We start from the raw sequence: 22,816 nt of genomic DNA on the forward strand, positions 1-22,816 counted from the left end.
ACAGATATCAGCTGAACAACAAAAGGTAGAAATGCTTGCAACGATAATTCTGATGTACGTCTGAGAGGTTTCTTTTTTCCTTTTAACATTAATAAACACATAAAATTGGCCAGATGCTTTGAGTTTACTTTACTGTTAAATATGAACTGACATCAACCAAAGAGTTCTAAATTTGGTTTATATTTCCATTGTAACTTCGGTCTAACGCTTAATTGAAGAAAATAATAATTAAAAAGTATTTTCGGGTCTGATCAAGTAGTTGCTGGATGATGGGACTATTGAGAATGTGACGCATGGAAGCCCTGACTGACTAGGAGGAGGTTAACAAGGCAAACAAGGTTAAAAACATATCATTTTCTTACGTAGAGCAAACCACCAGTGCAGACAGGCCACTGCCTAGTGAAAAAGCATGGGAAAAGCTACCCATCATAGGACTTCAGCTAGACCGAGGATGTTCCTCCAGCAGTCAGTTGGTGGGAATAGTTTGTTAATGCTGACATGATGCCAACACTTCAGAACAACACTATATCTGGACCAGAGGCAACCAGGCTGTTTGAAAGGCAATGGAGGCAAGGTGTATGGAGGTATGTGGAAATGGAGTGTCAACATGTCACATGACACCATGCTGAGTCCACATAATGCAAATAGGCTGAAATAACAAGAGTCAAAAAAAGAACCGGCTGGATGCCATATGGCAAAAGCGAAGGCTGACATGAAGTAAAAGCTGACCAGACACTGGAATGCAAGTCATCACATACAGTGTGGTTTTATTGAGCATTTAGGCTAAATAAAGTCTGGTTTTCAATATCATTCCATTACTCTAGATTACGTTCTATTTTATTGCTAGAATTTAGAGTTGTTTTATACAGCCAGTGTTTTACCTTTTTTTCTGAACAACTAAAATCATCCCTTGTCCAACAGTGCGCAGATTAAAAAAAGGTAGTATTTCTTCCAAGAATCTAAAGAAATATTACACAGCTCCTACTTACTGACTTTTCAACAGGCATACGAAACCAGAATCAGCCAGCTCCAAGGACATTCAGAGTAGGGGTGGGCGATGTATCGAATATACTCGGCATATCGCGAGTTTTTCCACGTACAACAGCTAAAATGGCTTTATCGTAAACATCGAGTATAAATTGCCACAGAAATATTAAACTGTCTGCCCGTAATTCAGAGGTTTTTTCTCCCAAACGCTGCAAATGCACCATTAGTCCTCCCCTCCCAACCAGAAAGTTTGCTACCCACACTGCACTGAGCATGCATGTTTATATACTACCAGATAGGGAAAAATATGGCAACAGCGGGAGTTTCAAATGAGCAAGGGAACAAGATGTGCTGTCGTTTGGATTTCACAAGGAGAGTGTTGAACAAAATGCGTTAATTTGCAAAACATGCCCTAAAATTATTGCCGCAAAAGATAGCAGCACCACGAATTTATTTATTGAAAAGTCATCCACTGCAAAATGAAAGACGTTTTAAACTCCGAATGTCAACATCCCCCCACACGCCAAAGAAAACCTTAAATAAACCAGCTGTGATACCTGTTCTTGGTCAGTCATTTCTATGGTCACTATCTAGACTTTTGTTTCTGTAATTTGAGGTCACCACATTTTTTTATATTACTATTTTTATATTTTACAGTCAGTTTTAGATTTACTGTCACAGTATTGTCATTTGTGAAAAACCTCTGTGTGCAACTGATGGTTAAAAAAATGGTTAAAATAAAACATTTCAATTCATTCAAATTTTTTGTATTCAAAGTAGAAAAAAATATTGAATGATCCATTTGAATGAGTATACCAGTGCAATTTATAACATTTGTTTTTGGAGGTTATTTAAACATATCGCGATATATATATTGTATTGTGATATAGCCAAAAAAAATATCATGATATTAGATTTTCCTTGTATCACCCAGCCCTAATTCAGTGTGTGTGATTTCACTGAGTCTACTGTCTATTGAGCCAGAACAGCAGACAGGAATCCAAATGTGAACCTGTTGTCTGTTCCTGAACTTGAAGACCACCATCCACCACACGACACCAACCTACAATGTCCTCTATAATGCTCAGGTTTTTGAAAGACACATTCAGAGATAAACTGTTGTTCTAATAAATGAACAAAAAATTACTGAGGAAACTTTTCTTGGTAAAGAAAGTTATCAAACCCTCAAAGGTCCAAATACTTTCGGATTCATTACCCTTAACACAGACAACTATCCAGCACCCGAGACGAACCTGGGGACTAAGGCTACTTTAATCCGGATAAATCTGAAAGCGGCGTTTTCGTCTAAAAACGCTCCACGTCCACACTATCGTTTTCATACACACTGAAAAGGCTATGTTCCTATACTGCGCATCCGTGAAACGTAAGATGATTGACCTACGTCACTTCCGTCTGCCGTTTATTTACTTTCCGGCTCTTTGAAAAGTCACAGCGAAATGCCGAGGAAAAGTGCCGAGTTTTATCTGGAGCTATATGGAGCATGTACAAACTGACATTAACCTTTAATAGGGCTGTCAAAATTAGGAGCAAACAAAACGACTGCTGTACAATGTCGTCCGCCATCTTAGTTGAATTGTTCACATGACTGCATCATATGACTAAAATGCATCATCATTTTCGAAAGCCTCCATCTTCGCAGTCCACACGGCGATGCAAAAACAGCGTTTTCAAATTTATCTACTGTGGAGAGTGTCTTGAAAAAGTTCAGTTTCCCTTGACCAAAAACGCCGTCTCAGTGTGGACGGAAGGCCAAAACGGAGAGAAAAAGATGCGTTTTCAAACGAAAACGTATTAGTGTGGACATGGCCTAAAACACACACACATACACATACATATATATTAATTTTTGTATATTTTGTTGAGATGATATGGTATTAGGAGCAAATTCTGAATTTGAATATTAACAGAAATTTGCTCTTTGTATAACTGTTACATTGGATTTGATACAAGGTATCATCATAGCTGAGGAATATCATACTGAAACGGAATGAAAATACGCTCGGGTTTTTTGTTTTTGTTTTTTTCATATTCAGGCTTTAATACTTGTGAAAACATTCATCTAATTTGAACCAATTTAAAGAACATTATGTGCCTTGTATATGAGAAGCTCTGAACTAAAATCAGTCCCCTACCTCCAAACCTGTGGGTTTCCACAGGCCTCCAAATCTGCTGTCAGAGATCACATAAGGAATCTTTCTACGTTAACCTGAGCTCCACTCCCGGGAATCCATATTTACAGAGACATGTCATGACATGTCTCTGTAAATATGCTATGAATATGCCATGAAACTGTTTTGGGTGTTTTTTGTTTGTTTGTTTTTGCTTTTGAGAAAACTAATACAGTAGGGGTTGGGAATGTTGCATAACTCCTATTAAGACGTGAATATTTCCACTGGAACTTCTTCAGGAATCTCTGAGATGGTCAGGTGGGAGGCACCTGGTAAACTGACATGGAATGACCCACAGGTTGTGTCTGAAATTATCCACTGATTCACTCTTCTTACTCCCTGTATTAGGAGTTGCTCTGGTCATTTTATTTATGCTGTTACAACATGACAGATCAACATTAGCTAGATTAATTTATATCCAGGTGTATTTCTGTCATAACTTATATTATACTAGGGCAGGGCAATATGGCCAAAAATATTTATCACGATATATATTTGAAAATTTTTCGATAATGATATAACTGACAATGTAATTGATGCGTGACAAAATACTTTACAACTCTACAACTTTATTAGTACAAAAAAAACCCATCAATTTATTTTTACTTAAACAAGCAGCTGTTTATATTAATTTAGTTCATTAGTTAGTTCCCCCCAGTGTTTGCTACTTTTGTCATAAGGGGTGCAGCTATTTAAAGCTACGCCGATTCGTTTGTTGAGTCAGCGTCTTTGGTCTCACCACCATGCTAGCTACAAACTAATTCTGGTTCATCTGTTTCACTCAACGATCCGCTTTCACCCTTCTCATTCTGCCACCATGTTTTTTCTGCAATGTGCCTATGAAAACAAAGGCACTGTGCATGCGTGTTTTACCCATATTCGATCGTGATATTTCATTTTCTTATCATTGCCTAACATTGTACTGGCATTACCGTGAAAGGTATAATATGGCCCAGCCCTATATCATACAGCAGTATTTTCCTTAAATTAATAATTACACCATGATCATCTACACTGGTTGTTATTTTGAGATACTTCAAGCTCATATATAGGCTGTATAAAGAGTCACTATACATTCACACAGCACTATGAAATGGTGAACTCACCAAATATAGAGAGCCAACAGAAAAGCAGCCTGAAATCAGACAAAATTATCACCTTGTTGCACTTTCACTCTCACATTTGAAAACAGTCAGACGCAAAAGACAACAAAAAACATCCATACATGTGTGCTGACTCAGCAAGGATCATAATAAATGTTAAAAGTTGAGAATAATTATTTAAAAATGCCACAGAATGTGTGACAGTTGAACTGATTTCAAGCATTCATCTGTGTTTTTCATCATAATTCGATGCAGAAAAACATCAGACTGCAGGAAGTGAAGTGCATAACCTCAGAATTTCCTGGAGGGCCTTCAGACCCAGGGGTGTGTCCAGAGACGGGGCATGGGGTGGCACTGCCCCCCCTTAAGAGCTCCTTTCGAAACATTAGCTGCAGCTATAACATGTAAGATGTAAGTCAAATAAATAACTTAAATCCCTAAAAATCCCTAAACACTGAACACAATTCTTAAGACACACATAGTTTTGGTTGCACTACAGCTGCAACCAGTAAAATGCCATGACTGTAGTGATTCAAGTATTTATCCCGTGACTCACTCATCAAACTACGTATTCAATACTTTAATACTTTATTTAAGACCCTTTTTTTCCTCTGCTACTGTGGGTGAACATTCAAGGCTTTGTTGATCCGGGATTTATTTAAAGTTTATCTTGAATGTGAACTTTACTTTCACGCTGGTTCTTTTGTTATGACAATAATTCCAAGTTATCCATGTAAAGTCCTACAAAGCCGGTCCACATAAATGAATGTCAGAAAATCTTTTCATTAGCACAAGTAAGAAATACTCCCAGACTGACATTTCTCATTATACAACTTTAACAAATGAATTATATTTCATGCACAGATTGGAAAAGTTCTCATTATGCAAAAACAAACATATTACATTACTGGACTACAATTACTGAACCAATAATATGTGTATATCATTTTTAATGGGAATGATTTTAATTAGTGTGGTTGCTGATTCAGCAAATTAATCTTTAATTGATTCAAATGGTCTAGCTTTTGTCCGATTGGTGTCATTTGGTGAGTTCAAACTGAATATTCCAATTGGCTGATTCAATTAGAGCCTATTCCAGCCCCGTTTCCTGATTGGTGAATTACATTTCAACATCCAGCTGATGTGACCAGAGTAAGCAGAAAGAGCCAGACAACCACAGACTCTCACTACAGACATCTACAGCCAAGCCCTAAGTAAGATAGAACTTATTCAGAAGTTTGTCAGATTTTCCAAATAAAATCCCAAGGGTGATTTTTCTAACATAAAAAACTCCAGTTACTCACAGGAATATTGAAATAAAGCATTAAAGTGTCCTAAAGTGTTCAAAAAGAAAGTCTCCAGTTAATTACAGAAATTTACCAGGCCACTTTAAATGTGTCTCCAATTACTTTTGGGAATTTAAAAGTATGCATTAACGTGTGCTATTTCAACACGTTCTCACTCCCTAAGCGTAATATTTTACGCTATGTGACAAATTGTCAACATTTTACGCTTTCGGGTACCCAACACGTTCCTAAATGACGAGATCGGAAAAATGAGAAAACATGAGAACCGTTTGGACTCAATCTACACATGTTCGTTCTTTTTCTTCAAATCGCTTTAGAAAACACTATTTCATGCCATTTCTGTGCTGGTTAAGGTTAGGAATAGGGTTATGGTTAGGGTTAGGGATAAGGTTAGGTTTAGGGCTGGAATACATGGCTGGAACGTCTATTACCACGGAACCGTCATACCACTGGAATTCAGCCATAACCCGGGGCGTACCATCAGAACGCAGAAGGTCACCTTTCGCGTTCCTCACGAACGCCGCGGGACGTGACAAAAACGTCGGCATGCTACGCCCCGGGAGTGAGAACGCTCTGGCTATTTTCAAAATAAAAGCTTCCTGGATAGTAATAGAAAGTTATCAGCATAGTCAAAAATTTTAGAAAAAATTCAAAATAAAACGGCAGTTACATGAAACATTCATGAGAAAGAAATTTGTCTGTTCATGAAGAGTTCATGACTTTTTTGTGCTAGCGCAAATATGAGAAGAGTCTTTCTATAGGAAGTATATTTTGTGTCCGCAGTATGTATGTTATCCATACAAAACAACACATCAACATGGCAACCGGGACAACAGATCTTTAAGAGTAGCAGTGACTGTTTTGTCCCCAAACCTAACCACTTAGTTTTTAACACTTAGCATTACCACATGATTTTTTCATTTATACATCAGGGCTCGCAAAATTTCAAAATCCCTGGTAGCCCTTCGGGCAGGCACTCTTCAGTTTTTGGTAGCCCAAAATAAATTTAAGTAGCCCGAATTTAAAAAAAGAGGACAATTTTTTGATTGATGCTTTGTTTCCTTTACAATATTATACTTTAATGTATAATATTGTAAAGGAAACAAAACACCAATCAAAAAATAGTTAAAACACAAATTACAACAACTGTATAAAAATTACAATCATCAATTCAAATATTTGGTTCTAATTGAACAGAAATTTCTATGAACTTGTAAGAACTGTGTAGAACATGAATCAGTCTGTGTCAGATCCTGAATTTGAAATTTCCACTGAAATCACGGGTAAGAGGTAAGTGGAACCAAGATCGAGGCCATTTGCTTCTTGAAGTTTGCAAAGACTGCTAAATTTTGCCAATGGTAGTTCACTCTTTGCAACATAGTACGCTGTTCTAAACAGCTTTTTCAGGACTTCTTGTTTTGCTTGGTTTATTTTTAGTATGTTTTTTGCAATTGGTGTTTGTTCTGGGAAAGATACTGCAGACTGAGCAACAATGCATTTCTTGCATTTCTCATGGGTTCTGATGGGGTCTTTCTTAAAATTACTGGTCCGAGTAACAAAGACGCTTGTCAACTCAGAAATCGAGGGAAACTCACAACACACCCGGCAAAACATTATGTTATTTAGCATAGCATATTCCAGCCACAGAAATTCTTTTGTCCATGAAACCAAAAAAGCTGCGCTTTCCTTTTTCCTCATAGTCTGATTTGTCATAAGTTTTCCGTTTTGTGGTAGGCTTTTCTTTGGCTGTCCCTTCTTCACCCTGACCTGTCTTATTTGGTTCTGCAGAACTAAAATACCGGCTATAAATCCATCTGCTTTTACACATGTACTTACATAACGGTCAGCGATTCTCTGCACAATCAACCTCTATGACATGTTTAAGCTTGCTGCAGGAGATTTCAATTGTCATGTTTGAATAGTAAGCTAACGATTGATAAGACGATGCCAGAGGAATTGGTGCGCAATTAATCTGTCACTCACCAATCAGTGCTGCCGCTCTCTACACACCGTTCGCGCAATCGCAAAGTGAAAGTGAAAGCAAAAAACAAGCGCTAATTCAAACGCGATTTCAATATGTCGTATATTGACAGTGACTCTTCGATGCCAATGACATAATTACCCAGCTATGTTTGCGAAAGAATGCAAAAGCATTGACACATATTTTTCCTTCCTATGATAGTCCGACGGGCAGGGCTGAGATAGATTTTGGTAGCCCGACAGGAAAAATCGCTAGCCCCGGGATGTCGGGCTAGCGATTTTGCGAGCCCTGTACATACATACATACATATATATATACATGTGTATAGCTTTTAGCCTTTATTACAGTAGAGACAAAACAGGAGAAAGAGAAGGACACACACTAAATAGCCTCAAGGCAGATTCAAACTCAGGCCTCATATTAGTTACACAAATTTCTTAATGATGAAAAAAAAAACTAAACCTTTGCCTGGCTTTTTTTTTTCCACCAGCAGAAATGAGCTTCCATATAAATCAGTACATATGAGAACACAGTAGTGAAAAATTATTTTCAGAGACACACATAAATTATAGACTCTCTATTTTGAAGCACGAATGTTAGCTTTTTGACTAGTGCCATCGTGACTTTAGTGAGCCAGAAACTGTGTTATATAGATAAAAGAGTGACAATTTATCACGCAGTGCTAATTGGGTGCTAATATGTGCTAATTAATACAATTGACTATTAAAACAACAACCCTACAGTTACAAAAAATAAAAAATCATGACAGGGGATACTATCCATAAAAGTCTACAATGTATTTTGTACCAAAGTCTAAATATGATTTTGAATGCTGTAAAGTTTGGCATTTTAATATTGGACTCTAAGGAGATGGCCTCACTTTTGGACAGCCTCAAGTGGCCATTGGAAGAACAGCAGCTTGTAGCATCTCTTCCTGGGCTTCAGTTTTGCCCTGTGAATGTTTTTGTTTTTTTGTTTTTTTCTTCGAGGGGGGTGGGCATGGCACCCAACCCCCAAACCTTTAGACACACCCCTGGATGAGTAGGAAACTGATGTGTTTTTATTTTGACAAATGTACTACGTGTGTGTACATTTACAGAGTGCATGATGGCAGTGAAGCTGTGGAGAGACAAATGCTTCAGTGAGTGTTGGTGCTGCTGAAGCTGCAGGTGGAGGTGAGGAACAGGAAGTGAGCTGCTGAAGAAACTGGGACACACAAACACACGCACGCACAGGGTGATGGGTTCTACTCCCGTCCTGCAGTTATAAACACGTACAAAAAGTGGCAGACACTCTGTGTCTGTGTGGCTCAGCGGCACTAAGGCAGCTGGCCGCTAACAGGCTAATGATCTGTTTCAGCCCGCTTTGGGTCGGTGGGTGGGTGGAGGCTGCGAGTGCAGTGAGGGAGGTTAACCCAGGTTACTGGGGAGCGGGGTTAACCCGGGTTAGTGATGAGCAGTGTGAACAGCCGGACCCTCCTCTCATGAGAACACTGTGTTTGCTAACCAGCTAGCAACCGTTAGCTCCTGCCTGTCAGACGGAGCGCGGGAGGAGGGGTGCACCGTCGCCGCTAAGCCGCGGCTGGGATACTCCCCGGCCTGACTTCCAGGAGAGTTGTGGTAAAGTCGGAGCGGCCCGGTAGTGCGCGGAGGACGGGCTAAGCTAAGGCTAAGCTCCGCTCCGCAGCTAAAGTACAGACTGAGCAGTAAGTTGGTGACGTATTCCTGCTAACCCCGCTCCGCCGCGACAGGCCGGGGTAAAAATCAACGCACTTTCACTTCGATAAAACAAACGACAGAAACGGCTCTCGGCCGTCGGAGCCACGGTAGCGGCAGCACGGTAAGGGAGGATAAATGTAAAAAGCCACTTACAGTCTCTCCTCTCCGCTCTCCACGGCGGCCATTTTTATTTAAATAAATAATTTTATATTAAAAAAAAGCTCCAAACATCTCTGCTCCCTCCTGCTGCACCCCGCCCCCTCCGACTCCATCTCCAACCGCCGTCAACCGCCAACACCGCGAGATTTGCTCCGACATGGGGTCAACAGCACGGTGCAGGGGCGGTGTAGTCCCGCGAGAAGACGGTCAAAGTGAGACGTTCTCGTACCGCTTTGAATATATCTGTAAAAATAACAAACGTCAAAAAATATCAGCGTCAGTAACGCAAAATATATATGCAAAACCGATATAAAAATAAAACAATACATTTTAAAGTATTTAAAGTAAGTATTAAACATGTAACTGTTTACAAGATACACTGTTAAAAATGGTTCAAAACAATAAAAACGCCAAATCTTAAACTTTTATAAAATGTCTCGTAATGTTTTTTATTACACTTTATTTTATGTAAATATTTTCTGGCACACATCTACACTTTAACTCACGCCTCCAGAAGAATTTCTATTCCAACGGAAGACAGGGAGGCATACTCAAGGTCTCCACTTCAGAAGGAGCTGTTTTCCAGAAGTTAGGTCAGTGCCTGTTGTGTCAGAAATCTAAGGACTTTCTGGTGGATGCTGACAGTGAAAGAAGCCGTCAGGTTAAAGAAGGTCTTTGGGCTTAGTTGATCTGTGGGAGTCCTGAAACACTGGAAAGGCACTGGAAGGCTAGAAGAGCTGAGAGTTTGGCTGGTTAATAAGCAAAAGTGTGGATGTTGGAGAAGTTTGAGACAGAAGAACCTTTGGTTAGCCTGAAGGAGCCACTCAGGAAGGAAAACAGAGGGTTCCTCAGACTGTTTGCAGCCATGGAGGATAGTTTCTGACCTGGGCTCGGGATGTTCCTCAAAGTGCACTAGAATGAGACCGCTGAAGAATCCCTGAACGGTTCGATCTACGTTCCAATCCTCACCTATAGTGATGAGGTTATGACCAAAAGAATTACATCACAGATAAAAGAAGCTGAAATTGGTTTTCACCACAGAGTTCAGAGAAGCACACCCCCCCATCACCATCAACGGAGCTGCTGTGGAGAGAGTGAGCAGCTTCCGTTTCCTAGGTGTACATCTAGTGGAGGATCTCACATGGTCAGTACACATAAACAAAACAGTGAAGAAGGCGCAGCAGCGCCTCTTCTTTCTCAGGGGACTAAAAAAGATTTGGCATGAGCCCCCGCATCCTCAGGACCTTCTACCGCTGTTCCATTGAGAGCATCCTCACTGGATGGATCACCACCTTTTATGGCAACAGCACCGCTTACAACTGCAAAGTTCTCCAGAGAGTGGTGCAGTGTGCCGAAAGGATAATTGGAGGTGAGATTCCCTTCCTCCAGGACATCTCCAGGAAGCGGTGCCTGAGGGAAGCGGGGAGGATCATCAAAGACTCCAGTCACCCCAGCCATAAACTGTTCAAACTACTTCCATCAGGCAGGAGGTACTGCAGTATCCGGTCCGGAACCAGCAGACTGAGAGACAGCTTTTTCCATCAGGCCATCAGACTGCTGAACACTTCATAGACACCTCACCTTCACTTACCGGAACTTCGACATTATGCACTCCATACTGTACATATAGGCCATTTCTTTTGCACAATATCCAACTGCTAACCCCAGTATATTTTATTTTATTTTATATATGTATATATATATATATATATATACATATATATATATATATACATATATATGTGTGTGTGTGTGTATGTATATACACACACTCACACATATTTGGTATACCTATTCAGTAATGTGCATACATTCTTATATTTGTACATACATTTATTCTTAGAATTCTCATATTTCTATTCTTATATTTTGCTTTGTTCTTATGTTATTTGTATTTTGCATACCTCTGTTGCTTGTGAAGCTTGCACACAAGAATTTCACTTGTATGTGCTGTACTGGTGAACCAGCACATGTCGTGTGACAATAAAAATTTGATTTGATTTCATTTGAGTGTCTGGGCCTTAGCCTTAGAGATGACATCTGGTGGGAGCTTGGAGTAGAGCTGCTACCTTAAAGTTGAAAGGAGCCAGCAGAGATGGTTTGGGGATCTGATGAGGATGCCTGTCAGACATGGGCTGGAAGTAGAACCCAGGGGACACACTGTGGAGATGATATATGTCTTATCTGGGCCAACGATTGTCTTGGAATGACTCTAGAGTAACTGGAAAACTTGCTGGGGAAAAGACTGTCTTGAATACCCTGTTGCTGCCACAGTGACCCATCTTAACCCTTTATTTAAAAATGAAGTGAAACTTGTTAAGAGTAAAAGTTTTTTGGAGGCTTGTTTAGCACATATTAAAACCAGATTACCTGCAGAAGAGCAAAACACAAACACAATGCCCCCACAATCTGGCCGCACTGTGGGTAGACCCACACAGTCCATTACTGGCAGCCCACTGTAGCAAGTACTAGCATAAAATGAGGGCACACCTGGACCCCACTGTGGGTCTGCAGCATACCCTCGGTGTGGACCCAGGTGTGTCCCACATTTTAGATTGAGACCCTGTGGGCTGACTACCCGGCCACCACAATCCAGGGCACATTACCACCAGCAACTGGTATGGAGCGTGACTCTTAATTTTTCAATGAATATAAAACAAATCAAATTTTAGCCGCTTCCTTAAGTGTAATTTATGTCCTGGAATTGTGTCAGTCTGCGTACACATTTCCGTTTGAACTGAGAGGGGTTTTCACTCACCACAGATGTGCTTCTGTGCAGTCCTCCAAAGACTCCACTATCCGTAGGTGGTGGGTCTGCCAAATCCTGATTGGTTGATAAGTGGGCTGGAACAGGGAAGAGAGCAACAGCGGAGTTCACCAGGAACTAGAGACGCACAAAGCAAACACTGAAGCTCAAAAATAAAGCAAAAATAATAAAAAGTGTCCACTGCAGACACTTTTTATTATTTTTAAAACTGGATTTCATTTCAGCTCTTTGTAACTTTGCCCTTTTCCTGGGCTGGCTGACGGACCAACAGCAGCTGACGGACCAACAAAGAGTGAAAGTGACCCACAGGCCAGCTGTACCACATAGTTTGTATGCTCCCTCTATCTACAACAGAATGTGCTGTAGGTAGACGGGCCATCCCCGAGCTGGCAGCGGCCTGTGAACGCATTCCCTCTGCTGAGCCATAAATTCCACTTCATTCACATGTAGTTTGACCTATCAGCGTCGACAAAAACAAGTGATATAAAGGTATAAATCAATACAGTTCCAGCCATTAACAATTGTGAAGCTGTTTTGGAAACTACTAAACAACTTATAACCAATCTCCATCCCAAGGTCCGACCCAATAAGATACTTAAAATTAGGCAAGTCCAGTTGTTTTCAAGGAATTAAAGTAAATAATAAAAGACTGCCACATCTGTAAAAACTTACAGGCGTTCCCTCTGAGTGTGAATTTGATTTTTTTCCAGTTTTTATTAAAAAAAAAACACTTAACATCTTTCAGCCAAAGTGATGTAGCTGCAGGATGAAGAGCTTTCAAGGACAGCAAACTTCTACAGTGCACCAACAGTGACTGTATGTATGAATGAATGTAAACCACTACACTGTGGATCCACTTGCCCTCAAAGGGGTGAAAAAACCCAACAACAATAAACTCAAATCCTATCAAACAAATAAGCCTGACTTGAATATATTGAAAATGGGATATTCTCTGATATCTTTTACTTCTTGCCTGTGCAGGCCTACACTGGATAAACAACAGTTTTGCCTGTTGGGGTCCGTCTGTGGGTTTTCTGTGGGCAAACACACTATGGGTTGACCCACAGAAAATCGTCATGGGGGCCCTGTGGGCTAAAACTACTGTGGCACCCGTACAGGATGACCACAGGGGAGCCAATGAGCGTTTTTCGTGGGCAAGCCAACTGTGCAACGTCATCCATTTTATGTAGTATAACATGAAAGTAGTGGTCAAGCCCATAAAGTCAATGAAACCATTCACTGAGGTCACAGAGCGGGGAATCTTAGGGACATTTTTTTCACCATGTGCTTCCACTTGAGTCGCCCCCTGGTGGTAATTATGAACATTGCATTTTTGGCCAATTGTCTTTAACATGGACAATATCAGAGTCAGAAAGGAGGAAAATCCAGGGTATTGTCACTGACTAATGACCCCGTGGTGTGCTCACTTTCACAGTCATATCCACGCCTCACACGTCATGTCCAGTTTCAAAACACTAAGTTGGCAAAAACAATCTGTTTGGCTTTCAACAGTGGGTGGCGTAATGGTGGCACATTTTTTAGTCTTTTTTACCAATCTGTCAAAGAGGTAACTCAGAGAGCCAGACAACCGTTCATGCTCACGATCACACAGTCAGTTTAGAATCACCAGTTAACTTAACTCAATGCGTGTCTTTGGGCTGTGGGAGGAAGCCGGAGCACCCGCAGAGAACCCGTACATACATGGGGAGGACAAGCAAACTCCACACAGAAAAGCCCCAGACTGAATTCAAACCCACGACCTTCCTGCAGTGAGGCAGCAGTGGACTGAAATGACAATTATGTAGTAGAGCAGGACCTCAGCATTGGAGGGGACCCACAAAAATTAATTTGTGCTAATTTTTAGAATTTGTCTCAATATCCTTTAGGTCGAGTAGTTTATAGAAAGTATCTTTAAAAAACAATCAAGCAAAAGCCTCAGATATGAGAGCCCAGCTGCACAGGGTGACCGTGAATCCCAGTGATCTTCATGCAGTCTCATACCTGACGGATTATTAATCTGATGACAAAACCAGATTCTTAAACTTGGAATTTTTTCAAATATCTCCACTGAGGTCAGCAAAACAACCCAGCTTCTCTGTTTTTCGCCGAGACGTGACTCAGTCCTTCGGTTTACACGGTTCTACTTCATGCTGTTATTCTAGCTGTATGTGGTATTAATAATAACAGTTTGCTGTTGCTAATCCTTTGATACAAACAAACTGAACTGAGCTAATGAAGCATTCAGGCGTTTCATTCAACCACTTACATTCAAATAAATAAGGTGAGAAAAAGGAAGTGTGAAACGTGTGTGTGTGTATATGTGTGTGTGTGATGTAATGCAATGCAATGCTTCACATTTGTCATAGTTAAGACAGGAAAATGACTCATTTTAGTCAAAGCCACGAGGAAATACTCACTTAGGACTTCCTGTAATGAGATGAAAGTCATATGTAGATACACAAACGAGGTCTTTACAGACATCAGTCCTGCAGGATGTAAAACAAGTATAAAATGTTGTAAGCATAAAAATTAATATAAAATAAGTTAAAATATGATGAAATCTCTTAATATATTACAATAAAGTGTCTCTTTCAGGTGACATAGCTCAATGCATTGCAGGAAACATTAATTGCATTAACATTAATTAACATTAATTGCAATGTGAAAAGGACATTTTATAACTGTAATACATCTACATGTTTTCAAAACTGTTAGTATTTGGATTCCATCACAGCAATCTCAGCACTGACCAAAATAACTGTGATTGAAATCAAGCAGCTCTAGTTCTAATAATATCCTATTTTCCGACTGATAGTTAAAAACCAACAACAACAATCTGGAGTTTGTCATGCAGGAAATTATATTTAACCAGGAAACGGTTACAGTGGAGAAGCTGACACTTTGCATGTAAGAACGACCGGTCTGATGTAATACACTGATACAAATCATGGTATAGAGAAGAGTAATATTTGGATTTTCTGGTTATTTTTGGTGATTTAATAATGAAAAGTACATTTTATGCTTGAGTAATTATCATTAACCCCCCCCCCCCCCCCCAAACAATGAATTTAAATTATTTTTGAATTTTGACTGTGCTTCATAAATAAAAATAATACATATAAACAATATAAATAAATTGGAAATTTGGCCAAGCAAAGACTCCAATCTGGCCCCACTGGACAGCTTTTGAAAATGTGAAGGAATAAATTTACTTTTAGCTGCATTTTTCTATGTTTTACAGCTTTATTTTCCACAGATAAAGACCTCTCCCATGGTCATTAATGCTAAACCAAACTAATCAGGGAGTGATAAGAAACGTTCCTGTTTTTACTGCTACAGAAATGTCTGTTTGTTATAAAGGATGCACAATTTAAAGTGCCATTTTCTGCGAATTAACAAAAGCTTTCTATATTATTTCAGGATAGTCAATAAACTACCCAAACTTTTTTTTCCAGTAATTTTATAACTTTATGTCTTACAATTTAAACCCAGAGTCATGCTGACAGATTTTTTTCATTTGCCACGACAGCTTTTCTTCGTCATGTAGAAAAACTGAGATGTGCTTTTTTCTGTCCGTCCTGTCTTCTTTTCCTATTCCTATTCCTATTAAGACATCTCGAGGATTAAATGTGTAATTAAACTGATTTAAACTGTCAGAAAGGGAAATTTCACTGGTTTGGTCCACTTCTGATCAAATGGGGGTGTATGGGGCTCACGAGGTAAAACATTTGTTTAAAAAAAAGAAGTGAAAAGTGAAGAAAAAAGTTTTAAAACGGTTCATTTACTCGGGCTTTTATTTTGGTAGCACGGAGCGGAAGCAGCTAGCTTATTTCAGGCGGAAGCGCTGGAAGACTCAAACCTGTAGTTTGAGAGAGTTTTTGAAGTGGTTGAATAGGTTCGTTCCGGGCGGTTCTGATGTGACCCAGTGATCCAGGTCCTTGTGTGAACCTGATACCCTACAGACCGCCCAGAGTTCCTCGCAGTGGTCGCTGTCATCGGTTAGCCTGTTAGCTTCAGCGTGGACTAACTTGTAGAAGGAGTTAGGTAAAGATGTCGGGAAGAGACCCGAGGGCCGTATTGTACTTCAACCTGCCCGCCTCCGTTGACTGTGAGTTCTGCCGCATCATGGACGGGCTGTCAAACCAGGACTGGACCCGCTTTGGTGAGTCAGAACCCGAACATTGACTGAGAGCTAAAGGCCAGCAGCGTGGGGTAGGAGGGACGGTGGAGCCCACCGTTAATTGGGTGTTTCACCAAAATAAACTCTAGCGTGTTTATTCGATGTAACAACTTTCAACTTTAACCGCTGTCGTATGAAATCACTACAGAAAATTAGAATTAAACAAGCTGTGAGAGCCTCAGCTGTGATTCATCCTTCTCGGTCTGCCCTCAGGTACAGGGCTTACCTGTCCCATCTATTTCCACAGAATTTTAAAATATATAATAATATTAATAAAAGATTGTTTTAGCGTGAGTGTCAGCTGAGATTAAATCAGGTACAGTTTTCTTCCAATATCAGGTCACATTTTGACTAGAGTTAGTCTAAATATAGATACATTCACCGGTGTCTGTTTTGAGGAAGTCTCTGGTAGACGTTATCTGTAAGTGCACTTGGTTAATATTGAGTAAATACGGAGCACAGGAATGTGACAGAAACTGAAATGCCTGTGTTCTGACACATAATGAAATGTGATTAGGAACAGTTTGAGGTTTCTCAAAAAATCCAGAATGTTTCTGTTTTACTGTAGCCTCTCTTAACTAAGGTTGTGTGGGGTTTATTTGACTAAAAATTAGGTAGAGCTCTGTTATGTTGGTGTACTTCATTGAGTTCAGGTGGCTTGAAAAATCTTAAGTTTTCTTAGAATGAAATACACTTTTAAAGTTTTACATTGTATAAGTACCATTTGGCGATGGTGGGGAGGAAGACCTCTGCCAGTCTTTTCTACTTAAATATAACTTAAGTTTTACAGAAAAAACGACAAAGGCACAGACTTATATTTGAGCATTAGAGAACATTCACAGCTGTCAAAGTGGAACACTGAAAAGAAATACTAGAGCAGTTAGAGGTGGGAGAAAAGGTTTAGATGTAGGGCTCAGAAACTGTATACAGATGATGGAGCCAGGGATTGTGATGTTATTTTGAAGCCTCACCTTTTAGTGTTTTGGCCACCTGCACCTCTCCTCTGATATCACCATCAGTTCAAATTTGCATCACACTCGCAGCCATCGGAGGCAGCTACTTGTGATCCCTGAGACATCCCTCCATTGTGGCTTATCCTGGTCAGTATAAGCCACAATGGCGACTCTTTATCGAATTACCTCAAGTGGCTATTTAAGGAAAATCAGTTTTTGATACTCGTTTTTTGTTTTAACCATGAAGGTTGGCTTGTTGTAGCTCAAAAAAAAAGAGACAAAGTACCACTAATGTGGACTGTTCCAGCTCATATTTTTTGCTGTTGCTGGTAATTTCATTTTTGCCCTGCTGTGGAGACGGCAGAACAAGCACTTCTTTGAAATGAAATGAAACCAGTTGTTAGAACAATAAATTGCCATCGCTTGTACTTTTCCTGTTTGCTTCTTTAGTCTATGTTGGGGTTTTTTGCACCTCTTCCTCCTTGTGGTAAACTCTGGTCATTTTTTTCTGTTTTCAAACTGAAAAGCGTCAGGCCCAGTTGTGTATCCCACCCACATCAGGTGATGGAGTTGTGGTTTGCGGCGGACAGCACGTGCGCTGGTTATGTCCTTGAAATCTCTCAGACAAACTCTAATGCAACACTGTAGCACTGAAGCATGAGTCACAAGTGTTAAGCAACAGATAAAGATGTTAAAAAAATATATAAGGGCAAATGTTGCGCGCTAAATAAGACAAAAAACATCACATGCCTCAACATGCAGTATGTGTTGTTCAGTAAGTATTTGGAGTAATTTTTATTTTTGTGTTCTCGCCTCTGTACACTTCCACGGTGAAATTTTAAAACAATCATCAAGATGTGGTTCTGGTGCAGACTTTAAGCTTTAATTCGAGCACTTTAAAAAAGAACCGCGCTAGCTTTCTAGGAGTTACAGCCATTTTTACCCCTCAGCTGTAAAAGGCTGATGGGAATTGTCATTGCCAGGCGGGTGGCGTGGACACCCAAGTTTATGAAAACAATAACTTGAGAACAAGGCAACGTAGGGTTTTCTAATTGATACCATGAGTCCATCTACTAAAAATCTTAGACAAGCTTGAATCTCAGTGACCTCAAGGTCAAGGCCAGAGGTCAAGTTTTCTTTAATCATTGCATTCACAAGATTTTCAGAATGAAGTCATCTAGGATTTTCAAATTGATACCATAGGTGCATGCTAGTGATTCCTGAATATCTCTACCTTGCGAAGAGCCAAAAGAAATCCTCTTTTTCCTCACTTCTTCTGGAACGCCCTAATTTCCAAGTTCCGACATCTGGATTCAGAGGTATCTGGAATGCAGCATCATGCACAGTTTTAGAGGCTCAAAAGTGATTGGACAATTAACTTGGAAGCCATGTCTTGGCTAAGGGAAGCCCGTTCCTTTGTTATTTCATGACAAACTAAGACAATAAAAGATGTTGATTCAGAGTGTTGAAATTTGCATTAACTGTCAAAAAGAGGCACAAAGAGGTGTTGATATTAATGAGGGAAGCATTATTAGGCTGACAAACACAAATAAAGCTGTTAGAGAGACAGCAATCGGCATAACACAATGGATGTACTGGCAACACCAGCAACACCAGAAGGCCTGAAAGATCACAGAGGACAGCTAAAGTGTCACAAAATTATCTCTGAACCAAGAAAATCACAGAATTATCTCCTTGGTTCAGAAGATCTTCACAGCATCTTACAGAGTCAGAAACATCTTGGGTTAGGTCGACATATCATTGCCAAAGTCTACAGTAAAGGGATGCCTTTCCTGTGCAAACCACTGGTTACACTCAAGAACAAGAAGGCCAGATCTGACTTTCCATGAAAACATCTGTTACACATGTTATGGTACGGGCGTGTATGGCTACCAGTGAAGCCGGGTCACTAGTTTTTAGCAGAAGGATGAACTGTGACGTGTACGGGGAAATTCTCTGTTCGGATTCAACCAAATGCTGTTTAAACTTTAGGTTTTAATATTTCACATTTTCTCTTTGTGCTGTTTTTAGTCAAATTTAAAACTTATTAGATTTTGTTTTTAGGGCCCGAGCACAAAAGTGCGAAGGCCCTATTGTATCTGCTCTGTTTCTTATTATTATTATTATTATTATTATTATTATTATTATTATTATTATTATTATTATTATTAGGGCCCGAGCACAAAAGTGCGAAGGCCCTATTGTATCTGCTCTGTTTCTTATTATTATTAGGGCCGAGCACAAAAGTGCGATTATTATTATTATTTCTTATTATTATTATTATTATTATTATTATTATTATTATTATTATTATTATTATTTATTATTTCGCAAATGAATCGGCCTTTTGAGGGCCTAAACATGCTCGAAAACTCATGAAATTTTGCAGACTCGTCAGGTCTGGTGAAAATTTACGTATTTTAATGTCCGTAGACATGTCCAGGGAAAATTGGCTCAGTAGCGCCACCTAGAAAAATGAGAAACGCGAGCCCCGAGATGGGTATGACCTACATGTATAAAACTCGGAACACATATCTAACGTTCGAGACGCACATAAAAGTCTATTATGGCCATGTCCTAAACCCAACAGGAAGTCCGCCATTTGGAAGTGAAGGTGACATTTTGGCTCTAATTTTGCCATTTCCATGCCTCGAACTTTTGCGAACTCCTCATTGGAATTTCATCGTACAAGCTTCATATTTGGTCAGTCTCAACTACACACCTGGGCCATGTTAAATTGCGGAGCTTTTGAGTTTTCGGGTTACTGTGAGGTCGTGGCGCCACGGCGAATTTCGATGACTCGCCATGAAAATCTTATTGCCTCTCGTTCTGTCATACATTGTCCGACCTTGACCAAAGTGGACACATATGATAAGGCTCCACCCCTGAACATATTTCAACTGCCATATTTGACATCAGGGACAGCGCCACCTAGTGGGAACAGGAAATGTCATGTTTTACACTTTGGGGTACAGTATTGTAATGGGTGACATCTGCAGCCTCAAATTTCTCCAGGAAAGCCTTAAGGAGTTGGTCTTGGGTTACAGAGAAAACTGTGAGTTTTCGCTGAAGGGTGTGACCCCAGCAGCATGGCGAACATTGAGGTCTCGCCATGAAGAAACAAATTAGTGTAACTCAATGAAATCCAATCTGATCAGTACCAGATTTTACAGGGATGATGTCAGACCCGCCCTGAACAGATTGATATGCCCATTGTCAGGAATACGTAGAGCGCCACCTAGTGGCAACAGGAAATGTCATGTCTTTCATTTTGTTGTACTGATTTTCACAGGTTCATCGTGGCCACCTCAAAAGCGGTGAATATTAACATCAGTCCCTCGTGATGCTTCAGTGAAAATTGTGACTTTAAACTGAACGGCGCACCCTGGTGGCATCGCGGTTCACCATGACCAATGAAGTGGCTTTTGAGGGGCTTGGAAAGTTTAAAAAGTCTTGAAAATTGGCGCACACCTCTAATGTGATGAGGGATTTCTTTTTATATGTTCATTTTCCTTGAACAGCGCAAAATGGCTCCACAGCGCCCCTACAAAATTTCAAAACAACAGCCCTGCTCTGTGTTTTATGTATGAGTTTGAAACCTGGCAAGCTTATTGGAGATATCAAGATGTAAAAAAGTCTCTTGGAGCAATATCCCAAATCCAACAGGAAGTCAGCCATTTTAAAATCAATGTGTAAATTTGGCGACATTTTCCCCTCTTTTCAGGCCTCATACTTTGACGAACTCCTCCAAGGGATTTCATTAGATTTACGCGATCTCCTGTGTGTGGAATCTAAAGACCTTTGTGATGTTAAATTGCGAAGCTTTTACGTTCAGGGAAACGGGTGGTCATGGCGGCACGTGGAGTTTCAATCACTCGCCAAAAAGCAGTAACCTGCTGTCGCTCAAAAACACAATGTCCAATCTCTCCCAAAGGTCGCAGGCGTGATGAGACTCGAGCTCGGAAATGTTTGTTATGCCATTTGTCAGTAATGGTTAGAGCGCCACCTAGTGGGACGACTATAATAATGGTTGAATGAGATGAAATTTTAGCTGGTGGTTAAATGCATGAATTCCATCAATGTGACATCAGATCGGAAGCGCTGGTTTTAGGTGTTGGGCTTGGCTCGACGCGCTCAAGTGCGAGGGCCCTCATATCGCTGCTTGCAGCTTTAATTATTAGGGCCCGAGCACAAAAGTGCGAAGGCCCTATTGTATCTGCTCTGTTTCTTATTATTATTATTATTATTATTATTATTATTATTATTATTATTATTATTATTATTATTATTTCGCAAATGAATCGGCCTTTTGAGGGCCTAAACATGCTCGAAAACTCATGAAATTTTGCACACGCGTCAGGTCTGGTGAAAATTTACGTATTTTAATGTCCGTGAGACATGTCCAGGGAAAATTGGCTCAGTAGCGCCACCTAGAAAAATGAGAAACGCGAGCCCCGAGATGGGTATGACCTACATGTATAAAACTCGAACACATATCTAACGTTCGGAGACGCACATAAAAAAGTCTATTATGGCCATGTCCTAAACCCAACAGGAAGTCCGCCATTTGGAAGTGAAGGTGACATTTTGGCTCTAATTTTGCCATTTCCATGCCTCGAACTTTTGCGAACTCCTCATTGGAATTTCATCGCACAAGCTTCATATTTGGTCAGTGTCAACTACACACCTGGGCCATGTTAAATTGCGGAGCTTTTGAGTTTTCGGGTTACTGTGAGGCCGTGGCGCCACGGCGAATTTCGATGACTCGCCATGAAAATCTTATTGCCTCTCGTTCTGTCATACATTGTCCGACCTTGACCAAAGTGGACACATATGATAAGGCTCCACCCTGAACATATTTCAACTGCCATATTTGACACCAGGGACAGCGCCACCTAGTGGGAACAGGAAATGTCATGTTTTACACTTTGGGGTACAGTATTGTAATGGGTGACATCTGCAGCCTCAAATTTCTCCAGGAAAGCCTTAAGGAGTTGGTCTTGGGTTACAGAGAAAACTGTGAGTTTTCGCTGAAGGGTGTGACCCCAGCAGCATGGCGAACATTGATGTCTCGCCATGAAGAAACAAATTAGTGTAACTCAATGAAATCCAATCTGATCAGTACCAGATTTTACAGGGATGATGTCAGACCCGCCCTGAACAGATTGATATGCCCATTGTCAGGAATACGTAGAGCGCCACCTAGTGGCACCAGGAAATGTCATGTCTTTCATTTTGTTGTACTGATTTTCACAGGTTCATCGTGGCCACCTCAAAAGCGGTGAATATCACCATCAGTCCCTCTTGATGCTTCAGTGAGAAAATTGTGACTATAAACTGAACGGCGCACCCTGGTGGCAGCGCAGTTCACCATGAAAGATGAAGTGGCTTTTGAGGGGCTTGAAAAGTTTAAAAGTCTTGAAATTTGGCGCACACCTCTAATGTGATGAGGATTTCTTTTTATATGTTCAT

General features: G+C 40.3%; 2 protein-coding genes across 6 annotated transcripts in view; one reads left to right on the top strand and one right to left on the bottom strand.

Annotated features, from left to right (window-relative positions):
* The window catches only part of mecp2 (methyl CpG binding protein 2), a 30,955-nt gene extending 18,676 nt beyond the window's left edge, over positions 1 to 12,279 (bottom strand). For 4 of the 5 annotated variants that reach the window (XR_005609495.1, XR_005609493.1, XR_005609494.1 and 1 more), the window contains exon 1: positions 9,439 to 9,728. Coding sequence is in view for 1 of the 5 variants with exons in the window: in XM_031759185.2 (XP_031615045.1) it covers positions 9,439 to 9,470 (32 nt within the window). In the remaining 4 variants the exon portion in view is untranslated. Of the gene's footprint in view, positions 1 to 9,438; positions 9,729 to 12,202 lie in introns of those variants that run through there. The other variant, XM_039603857.1, reaches the window with a different exon arrangement.
* Positions 12,280 to 16,029: 3,750 nt separating this feature from the next.
* Positions 16,030 to 22,816, top strand: part of irak1 (interleukin-1 receptor-associated kinase 1) — an 18,226-nt gene continuing 11,439 nt past the window's right edge. The window contains exon 1 of the mRNA XM_031759149.2: positions 16,030 to 16,373. Coding sequence (XP_031615009.1) covers positions 16,262 to 16,373 — 112 coding nt within the window. The 5' untranslated portion in view covers positions 16,030 to 16,261. The remainder of the gene's footprint in view (positions 16,374 to 22,816) is intronic.

This window comes from Oreochromis aureus, linkage group 20, assembly GCF_013358895.1.
Source record: "Oreochromis aureus strain Israel breed Guangdong linkage group 20, ZZ_aureus, whole genome shotgun sequence".
Classification (NCBI taxonomy): domain Eukaryota; kingdom Metazoa; phylum Chordata; class Actinopteri; order Cichliformes; family Cichlidae; genus Oreochromis; species Oreochromis aureus.